The sequence below is a fragment of the Colius striatus genome, chromosome 6, assembly GCF_028858725.1.
Source record: "Colius striatus isolate bColStr4 chromosome 6, bColStr4.1.hap1, whole genome shotgun sequence".
Taxonomy (NCBI): Eukaryota; Metazoa; Chordata; class Aves; order Coliiformes; family Coliidae; genus Colius; species Colius striatus.
The window spans coordinates 244,257-257,647 of NC_084764.1; the positions used below are offsets into that span (position 1 = coordinate 244,257).

Consider the following 13,391-nt stretch of genomic DNA (forward strand, 5'->3'; position numbering starts at 1 on the left):
GAAAAAACAACTCCAAAGACCTTGTAGTAAAGGCCGGAACAGATAAAAAGATAAATTTACTTAGAATTGGCAAGGGAAAATGGGGGGAAAGCCCCTCTCCTCAGCGCGGCGAGAGACACACACACGGCACCGGGGAAACCTGCGGCGTTTGCAACCGACTGAAACAACGCAACGCCAGCGCTGCCTCGCGAGCGCCTGCGAGCCGCGGAGCCCCCCGCTGTGGATCGGGATCGAGCGAAGGCGCCCGGCTACAGCGGCACCTCCCCCGCGACCGAGCGCGGCCGGGGCGGCCTCGGCCGCCGCACCGCACGAGGGAGCGCGCGTGGGGCAGCCGCCCGCCGGCCCGCACCCTCCGCCCCTTCCCGCGGCGGGACGAGCGCCCGGAAACGCGTGAGCGCCGCGCGCCGCCCCGCGCCGCCCCGCGCCGCCCCGCGCCGCCCCGCGCCGCCCCGCGCCGCCCCGCGCCGCCCCGCGCCGCCCCGAGCATGGCGGAGCGCTGGTTCCGCTCGGCGTCGGGGGCGCCCATCGCGCTGCGGCGCCGCCAGCACAGCGCCTGCTGCCGGGAGCTGTCGGTGCGCTGCCCGCGCCTGCAGCTGCGCTCGCTCAGCGCCGTCACCTCCGCCGTGTGGCTGGCAGCCTACGGGCTCTTCGCGCTCAGCGAGGTACCGGCCGCGCCGTCGCCCGCCCGCCGCCCGCGGGGCCGGCTACAGCCGCCTGTGTCCCTGGCCGGCGTCCCGCCGCAGCCGGGGCTGCGGTTGGGTTCCCAGCGCCCGCAGGGAGCCACGCGGCCCTCACGGGTCCCGGGTCGCCGCGGACAGCGGGGTGGGGGTAGATGGCGATGAGCAGATGGGGAGAGGGAGCGAGTGTCCGAAGGCCCGCCGGCTTGCGTGCTTGCAAGTGATGAAACGCACAGGCTGCCGCGGCGGCCTCTGCGCTGCCCCTGGCCAGGGAGCGTGGGTGGGTGGGTGGATGCATGGATGGATGTCTGAGTGCTGGGTGATGCTTTGCTCATTCTTGCGAGTCCAAGCATTGTGGGAGTCCGCAATAAGGGACATACTGATGAAGGTGGTGAGCAGTTGCTAATCCCCAGAGGGCTTTTCCCAGGTGACTAGGAGAGCACTGCTCCATGAATGTCCCCTGCTTGCACCTGTTTCACAGCTGAGACAGTAAGATCGTGGCAGTACAGATTTCAAAAGCTGTTGATAAATCCAAAAGCATTGGTTTTGATATCTGACTGTAACCCACACTTGCAGAGAAGGACCACCTTGCAGACCCAGACCGGTTATCTCCAGCCTGAAGCCTGTAGCTGGGCTGAGGAGGCTGGTCACTGTCACCAACGATACCACTATTGCACTTCCATTTGTTCAATTAATCTTTTGCTAGGAATGGAGACAGAGATTGCAACGTGAGCCAGTTGGCACGTTTCTGGTACAAAAAGATAGTTCACGGCCCTCTAGCTGGAATGAAGCTGTGTTCAAGTTTCATTTGCTGCGGAAGCAGATACCCAGGGGGTGGTTACCACTGCCCTCCCACTTGGTGTTACACGTGCTCATGCAGCTTGTAATGCAAAGGAACTGCAGTCCTTCCAGGAAACTAGGTGTGAAAGTCTCTCTCTCTGTGGATTTCAGCATCTGTAATTCGTGACTGGGTTTTTTTCTGTGCTGTATCCTTTCTGTTTGAAGTGCCCACAGCTTCTTTACCTCACCTGGTGGTACAGGCCCAGCTTGAGTGGTAGGGCCATACGTTTCTGGCCCTGTAGGAATTGTCTGTTACAACTGGAGTTCATGGGTAGTTGGACTGGTGCCCTCTAAAACATGCTCCATAAACAGGTTGTAGGTTTCAGGCCTTGAGGATTTATTACCAGGTCTTCAGGTGCCTTACTGCTGACTATAGCTTCAATAGTTGTATGTTACTGTATGTAACAGCAATCTTAGACAAAGCACAGGGGAATTCTTTAGACACTAAGTCTACAAGAGAATAGAATTTTCTTGCTGTTTTCAGTTTCAGCTCCCAGCTCTTTCAGGCCACACTGTGAGGAACGATTTCAATCTCATTGCACATACATCAGGCAGCCAGATGAATAAAAGGGCTCTGCTTCAGTCAAACTGCCTTGCAGCTGTAGCTTTAGTGGTTTACCGTGCAATATTACTTTCTCTAAAGTCGTGCTCAGTTATTTGTAAGACCTTGCTTGCCTTGTGTTACAGAACAGTATGGTACTTTCTGCTGCCATCTTCATCACACTGATTGGCCTGATCATATATCTGCACTTTGTGAAGATCGATCAAGAATCCCTCCTGGTCATTGGCTCTCTTGGCATTCAGGTGACATCGTCCTACGCTTCAGGCAAAGAGAGCACAACTTTCATTGAGATGAGTCAGGTGAAGGATGTGGTTATTAACGAAGCCATCCATATGGTAATCATACACAATTTTTGTTGCCTTGTGTCTGTGGTTACACGTCCTGTGTGTTTTCCTGAGTGTGATTTAGCAGAGCCATTAAACACCATCCGTCGCTTTTCTGACATCAGGAGCTTTGTTTCAGATTTCTGTTGTTATTCTCTTATCTGTTCCGTCACCTCTAAAGGAGAACTCAAGCTAAACACATAACCTCCAAAAGCCAAATCCATCCCTTAGATAATGCCACTGACATTGAGCTAGTGGGTTTAGTTCTTTGTGTTGTACTGTTCTTACAAATCCTGATGGCAAACTTCATAAGCAGTCAGGACAGAGATACAAAGATGATAGACAACACAAGAGATGCCCTTTCCTGTTGCTGGGGTTTTCTGTAAAGCTCCTATACAAAAGCAGATCTTGCCTGTCCAGCATGTGTGTGTTCAGGTTAAAACTGAATAGAGAAAAACCCACAGGTAGAATTGGTTTGGGTTTTTTGTGTGTGAAGGGAGCGAAGCTGTAGATACGCATTTGTAGACTTGCCCGTGTCCTGGGGTGATTGGCCTTCAGCCCAGTGAATTGAAACAGATCCTCTTTCTGTGAAAGCTCCAGGCACTTGGGAAGGATTTTAAAACTCCAACAGTTTTGTCTGTTTGTCTTCCAGCAAGAAGTTATCTACTACCTGTGCATCCTCCTCTGGGACCCTGGAGATCCTGAGGGAGTGTCTGAGGTTGTGCCACTCTTTCAGGTGAGTGGGACTGAATGGTGGAGAAGCCCAGACATGTGGCGGGGGTGTGTGCCCCTGTTAGCACATCTCTGTCCTAATACACGTAGCCAGTTACAGGTGCCTTTCCCTGACTGGGAGGTCTCGCAGAACTGTGTACTGGGGATGGTATTTTTATTTGCCTTCCATTCAAAGAACAGGGAGCTGTGTCAATCTCAACCCAACTAGGATTTTGCATGAGTGGACTTGAAGGTTTTGGCTCACACAAGGTACTGAGGACTCGGTACAGCTTCCTGTGCAGTCTTATGCTCAGTGTTGCCATCATAACCATGGCCCTGTTCTGCAGCACATTTGCCCTCAGCCCTGTGTGCCAGAAATGCTCATTAAACCCTCCTTGGCGTTAGAATGATTTCCTCTGTCTCACCCGCTGGCAAAGATCACGGTACAAGCTGTGAGCAGTTTGCTTAATGTATAATAACTTGTTTGTTTTGCCATTACCCTGTCTCCTATTTCCCTTCCTTTGCTAACTTGTTGTCACTGCTCATGATCATGTTTCTGGGACAGATCTTCCTGCTGTACATGCCCAACACAGCAATGCCCCGATCCTTGAGTGGCTGTAAGCACAATAGAGCTACCTCTCATCTTAGGCTGCTGAGGTTCAGAGCCCTCTGTCCTCCTTGATTCACCTGCTGCTGGTGACTGGCACATTGTACTCCACATCCAGTTTATGACTGAGTACAGTTAGCGTTCAGCTAAATAACAGAAATTCAATATTTCCCACATAAGCAAGGGAAAAAAATGGATTTGTTGGAAATCAACAACTAATAAATCCCAGAGAGCTGCAGCCAGGGAACCTAGGTTTAGTTATCCATGCTCCTCTCTGGCCTCACAGGGGCTTCCTGGCATTTATGGAGTTCCCCTTTTTTTCCCCCTAGCTCAACTCTGAACACTTTCATTTTTGTGGAAGTATCTTGGTATTACTAGAGTTGACTCCACTAGCAAAGAAGGTACAGGAAGAGCTGTATCAGTTTGCAATTCATTACCTGTCAGTAATTCTCACTTTAACGTGCAAGTTAGTATGTTACTTAGTTCTGACGGGGCAGCAATTAGTAACTTTATTGTGTCTCTTTCATTGGGCTCCTCTAAGTTATGTCAGCCTTCAAACATACCATTTACTGTGTCACTAAGCCCAGGACCACTTCTGTGCTGAAGTGACCTATTGTTCTCTTAAGCAACACTTGCAAGGAGAGGCGTTTGGTGGACTTTACACAGCAAAGCTGTTTTGGGAGCTCATAAGTCATGGGACCATAGGGACTGTGGGACTGGGAGACTTTCACCTCCTTGCTGGTTTTAATCTGGTTCAGGTTAGAAATGATGGAAAATCATTATACTTTGTCCACCATTCTCAGTTTGTGTGAAACGAATCAATGTTGTCAGTTAACCTTCCCCTGTCCTTTTGTTGACAGTACTAGCAGGGTGTTTTGACTTCATTCTAGAGCTCCAAGCCACGTCTGGACTGCTTGATAGAAGTGTACAAAAGTTGTCAAGAAATCCTGGAGCAGAGGAAGCCAACTCCACAAGCAAGTGGAATCAAATAAGGAACAAAAAATGAAGTCAGCAAACTTGCAGCAGGGCTCAGAGAGACACATGGAAAAGTGAGGACAACTGCCCCTCAGACATGGCTTTATTTTAATTAGATGAGTAGAAAGGGGTGCATCAGTACAGTGATGTGAGGCCTAAGGGCCTGCACAAACTCACACAGAAAATAACAGCTCAAGTGGAGAAGTGAACCTTGAAATCCTCTGCTGTGAAAACAGGTGAGCAGAACATCTTAGACTCAGAAAAGGTTTTTCCCTTCCTTCTCCAGAAAAGAATTATGAGGAAGTAGGGCAAAGGGAGGCAGGAACATGCACTGAACATTTACTCTTTTGTGGATCTGCAATTTATGACAAACTCATAATATGACCTCGGCCAGACTGCCAAAAATATGCCTTGTTTTGTTTATAGTTAAGCCTTTGTTTCAAAAAAAAGCAGATCCCAGATCTGAATCTCAAAGCTGACCTGTGGGCTGGGATGGCAACTTGCTGATCCACAGGAGAGTTTCAGAAAGAAAATAACAGAAAATTAAAATGTCCTGTTGCATTCAATTCTGGTTAATGGAATAAACATAGGAGAGCAGACTTTGACCCCTTCAGGGATCTGCTTGAAAGAGTCCCATGGAATGGGGCCCTAGAGGTAAAAAGCGTCCAAGAAAGCTGATGGATGGTCAATGATCACCTCCACTAAGCTCCAGAACAGTCCATCCCAATGAGCAGGCATGTCAAGTGTGGATGAAAAAGTTTCTCCTGGCAAAACTCAAACAGAAGAAGGAAGTACACTTCCACAGGGTGTGGAAGCAGGGACAGGTAACCCGAGAAGAATACAGCAACTCTTGAGATGCAGCTAGGAGAGCCAAAACTCACCTGGAGCTGAAGCTGTTGAGAGATGTCAAAGGCAACAAGAAGGGCTTCTCCAAGTACTTCAGTAGCAAAAGGAAGGCAGGGAAAATGTGGAACCATTGCTGAAAGGAGCAGGGGCGTGGTGACCCTGGAGATGGAAAAGATGTGGCATTAAAAGGGCCTCATCAATTGCTTTGAGAATATGGGGAAAATGTGTCGTTGAAAAAGATGGTCATAACTATAAGAATAAATATGCATTTACCTGAGCTCTTGGGAGTAACTTGAGGTTGAGAAAGTCTGTGTTGATGTACTAAATGTTACTGTAACCTTTACTTGGTGTTTTTATCTCTTTTTTTTTTTTCCCCGTGATTCCTTAGTAACTGAGACAACTGAAATGTCAGAACAGGAGCTCAGCTGCAAGTATGCAGGAGCCACGGCACCCTGCTTGATTTGCACACATTGCTGTGCTCTGCTTGCCTGCATGACCCGTAAGTCCAACACCTGGTAACATATTGTCATGCAGTAGGGTGGAGAGAAGGCCTCCTCCCACTCGGTGCCAGGGTTTGAAAGACGTAGGTTAGCTCTTGTCACAGGAAGCATTCTGTCTATCCAAGTGAAAGGAAGCAGCTTGGGGACTGGCTTTTGGGCAGTGTTGTCTGGTGACTTCATTTTTTCCATGGTTCTATTTCTCATAAACACTTTAAATGTTGGGGTTGGCCAGATTTTTAATTCCAGGGGTGTCCTACTGTAAGCTGGTACGTCTCTCAGGTTAGTGAAGCTGCACCCTGATGCCAAATGTGTTTGGTTGCGAGTCCAGGCAGAACTGGGAAGGGCAGAAACTGGTGCTTACGAGGGGCAGCAGACCCTGGGAGCAGGGCTGCACAAACAATGGCAGCAGAGGTCTCATGGCCAGGAGCCATGTGGTGTGCTCGAGTTGGTCAGGCTCGGCTGGGTTGTGTGTTCTCCTCCTTCATGGGGAGGCCAAGGCCCTGGAGGAGCCCTCAAGCAGTAGGAAGATTCACGGAGCCATAGGGAGAATGTGTCAAAAAATACATTCTGTCTCAGCTGAGCAGACGAGGTCTTGGTCTTAAGGAACAGCAACTGTGCTGTAAAAATCCCCTGAAGTTCCTGAGAATGGACACTGTAGGAATGACTTAGTAGCTGTGTCACAGAAGGAAGACTGGGAGATTGTTTGTTTTGAAGGAGTCATGTTTTGAAGGAGCCCAAGGGAGTGCACTTCAGTCTTCCGCTAAAGCAGAGAGAAGATCAACAGAGGGAAACAAGGGATCAGAGTAGCGTGGGTTGGCACCAGGTGTGTGCCTGGACACCAAGCACAAATGATATTTGAGGCTATTTCGGCTTTTACAGTGGTTTATTTTCTTCTGAGAATAGCACAGTTCACTTAATGATAACTGCATTTTATTAAGAGCAAACAGAAATCTCACAGTATCTCCCAGACAGCCTTTTACATACACACAGCAGTTCAGAAGACAAGGGCTTTTGTTATCTCATTCTATGCTGCAGCAACAGTCATTGCCAAAAGCAGTGATTAAAAGAAAGGTTATTTTATCTTCCGAGGAGTCACACAAAACAGGTACCTTTGGAGGGCTGTATGTCTCAAGTCAGGTAAGCTATAAACATGAGGTAAATGTGCATCCATCAGAGTGGGGTGCTCCCTGGAATACTCAAATGTCGGTGAATATTGTTGAGAAATAGTTCTATATGCCATGCTTCTCAATTTAAAGTGCAGTTAACGGCAGAAGATAATGAGCTTCAGTTCAGCTCTTGCTCATTCAACATGTCTGCTTCCCAACACAGGAGTGTTAGCACTGGAGAGCAGGTACAGCTGCTGAACTGTGAGCTGGAGACGTTCATGGTTTGAGCATCCCTAGCACTGACAACAGCTGAGCTTGTTCTGAAGCAGCTTTGCTGCTGGTGATGTACAAGAAGCAGGCTGCCAAACAGACCTGCAGCTACAGGAGGTTAGGCACAGGTGACTGAGTGAGGAGGAATATTGCTCTCTGTTCAAACTGATATAGCTATACCAAGATGACCACGTGTGAAAGAGGAGATGCATACTACTGACCACTCTAACAGGTTATATAGTCACTTAAAAGTATCTAAGGAAAAGAAAAAATATTAAATACCTTCTCAAAATTGGTTTTGGCTCAGAAAGCTTCTACCCTTTTCTGTAACTTCAAGGGATGGTCCTTTAAGTTCATAACAAGTGGGTGCATTACAGTACGTGCAAATCAGGTCTCTGTTCATCCAGTCTTTCCATGTCTTGTGTCTGCCAGTTGTTTCCACAATGCAACATGGGGTAGTCTGGGTTTGGGGTTTTTTTTTTGTTGTTTTGGTTTTTAATGTTACAAAGACGCTGATGAGGGATTGCTTGGAATGAGTTGTGCCTGTCCCATGCTCTTCTCTTTTAACGTGCGGCTTTGTGCCCACCACAAGCGTGAAACACAAACTTGCCTAAGTACCAGCTCCACTGTCTGCATTAGTTTGATGTTTCAAGGCTGGTGGCAGGTGGTAGGGAGGTTGCTTTGTTCATTTGCAGTTTTTTTGGTTTGCGATTACTGAACTCTTTCTAGCAGTTGCATTCACACTGCTTTAAATTGCAAAAGTTGCCCGTGAATGCCTAATTCGTATGAAGTTCCACTTACTGTGAAGTTGTACTTTTGAAAGTGCAGTTATCTTTCCTTACTGTTTTCCTGCTTTTCTGTTTTTTATAATGTTTATCAACACAGCTGGATTCAAGCCAGGTAGATTTAGATTTTTCAAGAAGAATTGCTGTTTTTTTCTTTTATTTGTTTAAAATCCTTCTCAATCATAACAAAGTCCCTTTGAAACAGATCAACACCCTCCCCCATTCTTTAGGAAAGTCAGAAGAACAATACATGAGTACACAGTTGCTGACCACCTCCTTGCTATGGTAGCACGAGGGAAGCAGGAGTTTGAAAGGAGCAGCCTCTGCCAAGTCAGCATGGCAGAGCTGGTTTGGGAACACCTATGCTGAAAGAAAAAGTACAAAAATTGTTTGCCTTGTCTTCCTTTGTCTGAGATTATGTGCAGTTTCAAACACATTCCAAAACATCTACAACACTGACTAACAGAAAGAGTCTTTGAAAGTGGAACATGTGACACATTCAGCCCTGCAGCAGAGATCTCACGTTCATCTATTGTATTGAACAGTGTTGACTCCAGAAGTGCATCAGTGCTGTGGGAGTCAGGGCACGATCTCACACTGGTCCAGACTCAGTTGTTCCAAGTCCTTAACATGCAAAGACACAAGGTTTCCACCTTTATTTAAGGCTGCCAATACTCTTGAGTACCACTGAAGTCTTACTCTGAAATTACCCCTGACTTGCATTGGAATGATTCTTCTCGGTTTAGTTCCTCATCCTCCTCAGCAGTGTCTTTCTTTCCTGTCTTTTCCCAGGACTGTCCCAGGACTTGGAAAGCTTCTGCCTTTCAGTTTTAACATCATTTTGAAGGAGGAGTCGTTATAGCTCTAGGGAAAATGAAATTATCCTCTTGTTGCATAAAAACTATTGTAGTGTCTGCAAAAAGACTATCTTAATAGTTGTTCTGGGAGTGGCAACGTTCAATTTAAACACTGGTAAAAACTTCGAGGTGCTGACTATTCGCAATCAGGGCATCAAGTTATTGCTGAACTGCCTGATCAGACTGTGTCATGTTAGTCTTTACAGCCTTTTTCAGTGTATGTCTAGTTTATGATGCCATGACGTGCAGCTTCTAATACAGGCAGTATTCAACAGGATGTGTCTTGTACAGGGTTTGTGCCACAATATTCACTACCACCTGGTTTTAATTCTGATAGGACTGTGCAGTCAGCCCACTGCAGTCAGATTCATGCCTATATACCACTCAAATCTGCCTTGCAGAGGTAAAAGTGAGCAAGTGAGGGATTGGTGCAAACAGAAGGTTATTGGAAAATAAGAATAATAACTGAAAAGGGCTACAGTGAGGAAAAGAGGTCACTAGGAGTTTCAAGAGCTGGACTGAGATTCCAAACACAGGGCATGCAGTGATCTAAAGGCAAATGCAAAGCTGAAAATGAGAGGGATCCAAAAATATATATGCTTGTAAGCAAAGCTTACAAGGAGATGGGAGAAGAATGAGTGCAAGGAAAGACGGCAGATGTAATGTGACTGGAGCACTGTGCAGGCAAATGGCTTGAGGCACGGTGTTTTGGATGGAGTGTGGCATGGAACAGACTTTGTCTGTTATTGTGAGAAAAAAATCAGAGCTTGCCTTAAAGTAAGGTGTGTAACTAACAAAATCACAGCAGTCTGCAATTCAGCACAGAGAAGTGCAAAACAAAACCCCCAAATCCCAGTCATTGGGAGTGAGCCCTCAGAGCAGGGTGGGCCCCTTAGTGCTTCTAGGCACAGAAGGGAAAAAACACTGACTTTCACTCTCCCAGAGCTTATTGGCAGGTGTTTTGCTTCTGGAGGGCTGTGCAGGAGATAGGAGTGAAGGTGTGGAACGGTAGTTAATGTAGCTGGCAATAAGAAGTGTTGCTTCAACAATCTAGGGGAAAAAAGAAAATGATTAACTGTGAGTCAATTAGAAGTAAGAATGCCCTTTGACTTTCAGAACCCATTGACTGCATAACGTGTGCAAACGGCCTTCTCACATGGAATTGTTCTGTTTTGAACTGCAGGTCTCAAGAGTTAGGTACAATAAGTCTCTTGATTGACAGCTCAAGTTTGCAAGGGGTTTACTGAATATATATAGCCAGTGCAGCAGCCACAAGTACCAGGCCCCAGGGCTTGTACAAAAAGCCCAGTCGTGGTCCTGGTAGGTGGAAAGAAACTCACTGTTAGTTTTGTAATTACCTTTGGGATTGCCATTGTGAAAAGGAGTTTTTCAGTGCTGTTTTTTCCAGAAGTCCTTTCTTTTATTTGACTGACTACAATCATGAAGTCGTCTCGACAGCCTCCAAAGGTCAGCACAGAGGAGTATGAATAAGAGACCTTCAAGTGCTGCAGACAACAGAGAGTTTGAAAGAGTCATAGTTCTGTGAAAGAAAAAACAGCCACCTTAAACTAATACATTTGCTACTTGCTGCAAGAACACCAGATCTCCAGCAGCAACAGGCAGTGTAGGTGGTTAGCTCTGTAGGTAACAGCTGGCAGAGAAAGCTCTTGTGAGAATTGCCTTTCTAGTTTTCTCCTAGCTTGCTCAATGCCTCACTGCTTCAGAGCAGCAGTCCAAGCTCTGTTATATCCCAGATGGTGGTAGTAAAGCACATAACCAGTGAGATTGTGCAAGATGTATGAGCACGTTTGCTGCCCATCAAAGAGGTGGTTAGCTGTTTCATGGAACCCTACCTTACACTGTAGCTGTAATTTTCCCTTGTTTATGTAGTGTTCAAACATAACGCTGACTTCCCTCATCTCTGACCTCTACAAATTAACTTCTGGATCCATCTGAAGTTAAAGTCAAACTTTTTAAAATGGACTCAGGGGAATGCCTTTCTGTGGGAAGTTCTTTTCCTTATGCAGTGTTCCTCACCATACCATAGTGTTATAATCCAGTATGCTGATACCATCTTCATTCACAGCTATCCAGACTGGACAGTCTTCCAGTGAGGAAGGCAAAATAGGCTAGAGAAAAAGAAGATTATCAATTTAGATACTTCTTGACCACTGCTAAGTGACGTTTCTGACATAAATCTTGGGTTTTAAGGACATGAGAGAGAAAACTACAGGCTTACTGGTCTGACCTGGTTTGATTTTTAAGAGGACTTTTCTAAAAATCTGGAATAACATTTTTAGAATTACCTAGAATTTTGGGATTTGTGGCAGGAGAGATGCAGAAATAACGAAGGCTCTGAGATTAATTAAATTCCATCAGTGTAGTTAAAAATGAAGGAAGTGCTGGGACAGAGCAGCAAAGCAGCAGCTCGGCTCCATTCTAGTTGTGAAATATGTTAATCATCAGAAATACCAACGTCACTTAAACTCTGGGTAGAACTATTCTACATTCAGATTCTTCAGTTGTCAGTAACCTGAAGTAGCAGTAACTTCTGCTTTTACTCCTGATGGTGGAAATAACTGTATTATTGAAACCTTCTTGTATATGAGGCCCCTTTCATCCTTAGAGTTTATTCCATAGCTATGGCAGCAAAACACGTGAAACTATGAACAAGACTCATCTCAGGCTTTCAACAGAGGAAGTTTCTGGTGGGCTGGGGAAGATGGTTTATGCCAAACCAAGATTTCTCAGCCAGCTGCTGTGTGCTAAGACACAAGGGTAAGGGGAATCAGTGCTCTAGCCTGGGATGCGCTGAGGGATGGTAAAAACTACTGGGATAAGCAGCACTCCCTCCAGCTGTCCATTGCTCTCTCAATGGTGCCTATGGGCTGGCAGCTTACCCAATATGTGCTTTAGTTTTTGTTTCTGCAACAGGACATTAGCACTGCTTGCCTCTCTTGTGTGGCAAGGAAAGCAGCCAGCTCTGTGTCAAGCAGAGAGCCAGAAAGAAATACCCATTCTCCTTTTAGTTAGCATCAGCTGCTGGGTGTGATTTATGGGGGACCCTTCCCTTCCACCCTCAGTAGTATGCAAATAGTATTTTTTTAACTGTCATTGCAGCCTTGATGACCACAGAAATTCCCACCTGAGAAATTCTTGGCAATGTTTGTAAGAAGTAGTACCCTGTCTTATGATCAACTGATGCAGCCAGGGAACCTTCAGCAGTTATTTACTGAGTGCCAGCAACCCCTAATGTTTAGGTATTTCTCTTCCTTCTTTCTAGAGCTCTGTGGTAACAGAACTGTTAATTCAGAACAGAGTACTGTTCATTTTTTTCCCCCTTTCTGAAGCAGAGGCATTTTCAACCCACATTACCAGAGATCACAGGTATATCACTGCTCTTGGGAATGGAACAAAGTGTGCTCCAATTACCTTAGCAGCAAATATTTTGGTTCCAAAGAGAGGCCATTTCCGGGCCACTGTCAAATAAATTCGAACACATTCTGGTGGAGAGCATCCCTGCAGCACCATCCACTTGGTCGCCAGCCTGTCAGCCAGTTGCCTTTCAGAATCCCAGACACAAGACAGCATTATTCATTATTTACTCATGTTTTCGAAGGAAAAGTGAGTAAAATTATAACAGTTAATAAATGTACCTCTTATTCCAAAGGGCTGTTCTACACAGCACTACAGACAGGGCTCTGAGCACTGTCACTTTTTTCTCTACTTCCACAGTTCTTTTGCTACTAGCTGCATCATAATGCCCAGGAACCCCAGTCACATATGGGTTGCTCACTGGCATATGTATTAAACAACTACAAACTCTCAGGTAAACTACACTCACTCTTTGTGGTTACTGTTTGTAACCACAAACACTCAGGCAGTTGTTCCAGTAAAATCCTGCCCAGATTGCCTTCACATTCAATTATACTCTCACCTTCATCTCAACTTCTCTGTAGTACACTTGATATGGAGTGGTAATATATATTAACTCACTCTTGACTGGTGTCACTAACTGGTTGGCAGTTCTCTTGCTACATGCAGATGTAATTTGCTTCCAAAAGCAGGTAATTGAGTTAGTTCCACCACTGCATACCTAAGTAGCTTTGGATCTGGAAGGCAACTATTCTCTCTCTTTAGAACAGTTAGAGCTGAGACCCATGGCAGCATCTGAATTCTGCATTTGAGATTTCTGCATTGTGTGAGAGAATTTCCAAGCCAGGACATCAAAAAAAGCTGTGCCAAAATATATCCTACCAGAATTATTGCATGGCCTGAAGCAGCCCGTATGTGCTGGCTTTACAGCTCATTGCAAGTGTTAGGCATCTGGAT

At 46.2% G+C, this 13,391-nt stretch overlaps 2 protein-coding genes across 2 annotated transcripts in view; one reads left to right on the forward strand and one right to left on the reverse strand.

Annotated features, from left to right (window-relative positions):
* Window positions 1–476: 476 nt before the first annotated feature.
* On the forward strand, window positions 477–5,884 carry PIGH (phosphatidylinositol glycan anchor biosynthesis class H). The gene is made up of 4 exons (XM_061998343.1): window positions 477–662; window positions 2,205–2,414; window positions 3,055–3,138; window positions 4,611–5,884. Exons 1-4 carry the CDS (start codon window positions 486–488, stop codon window positions 4,710–4,712), a joined length of 573 nt encoding a protein of 190 aa, XP_061854327.1. The 5' UTR covers window positions 477–485; the 3' UTR covers window positions 4,713–5,884.
* A 2,517-nt stretch (window positions 5,885–8,401) lies between these two features.
* PLEKHH1 (pleckstrin homology, MyTH4 and FERM domain containing H1) overlaps window positions 8,402–13,391 on the reverse strand; it is a 40,156-nt gene continuing 35,166 nt past the window's right edge. Inside the window, exons 26-29 of the mRNA XM_061997904.1 lie at window positions 12,492–12,621; window positions 11,102–11,188; window positions 10,418–10,564; window positions 8,402–10,109 (exon numbers count right to left, since the gene is read on the reverse strand). Coding sequence (XP_061853888.1) covers window positions 9,933–10,109; window positions 10,418–10,564; window positions 11,102–11,188; window positions 12,492–12,621 — 541 coding nt within the window. The 3' untranslated portion in view covers window positions 8,402–9,932. The remainder of the gene's footprint in view (window positions 10,110–10,417; window positions 10,565–11,101; window positions 11,189–12,491; window positions 12,622–13,391) is intronic.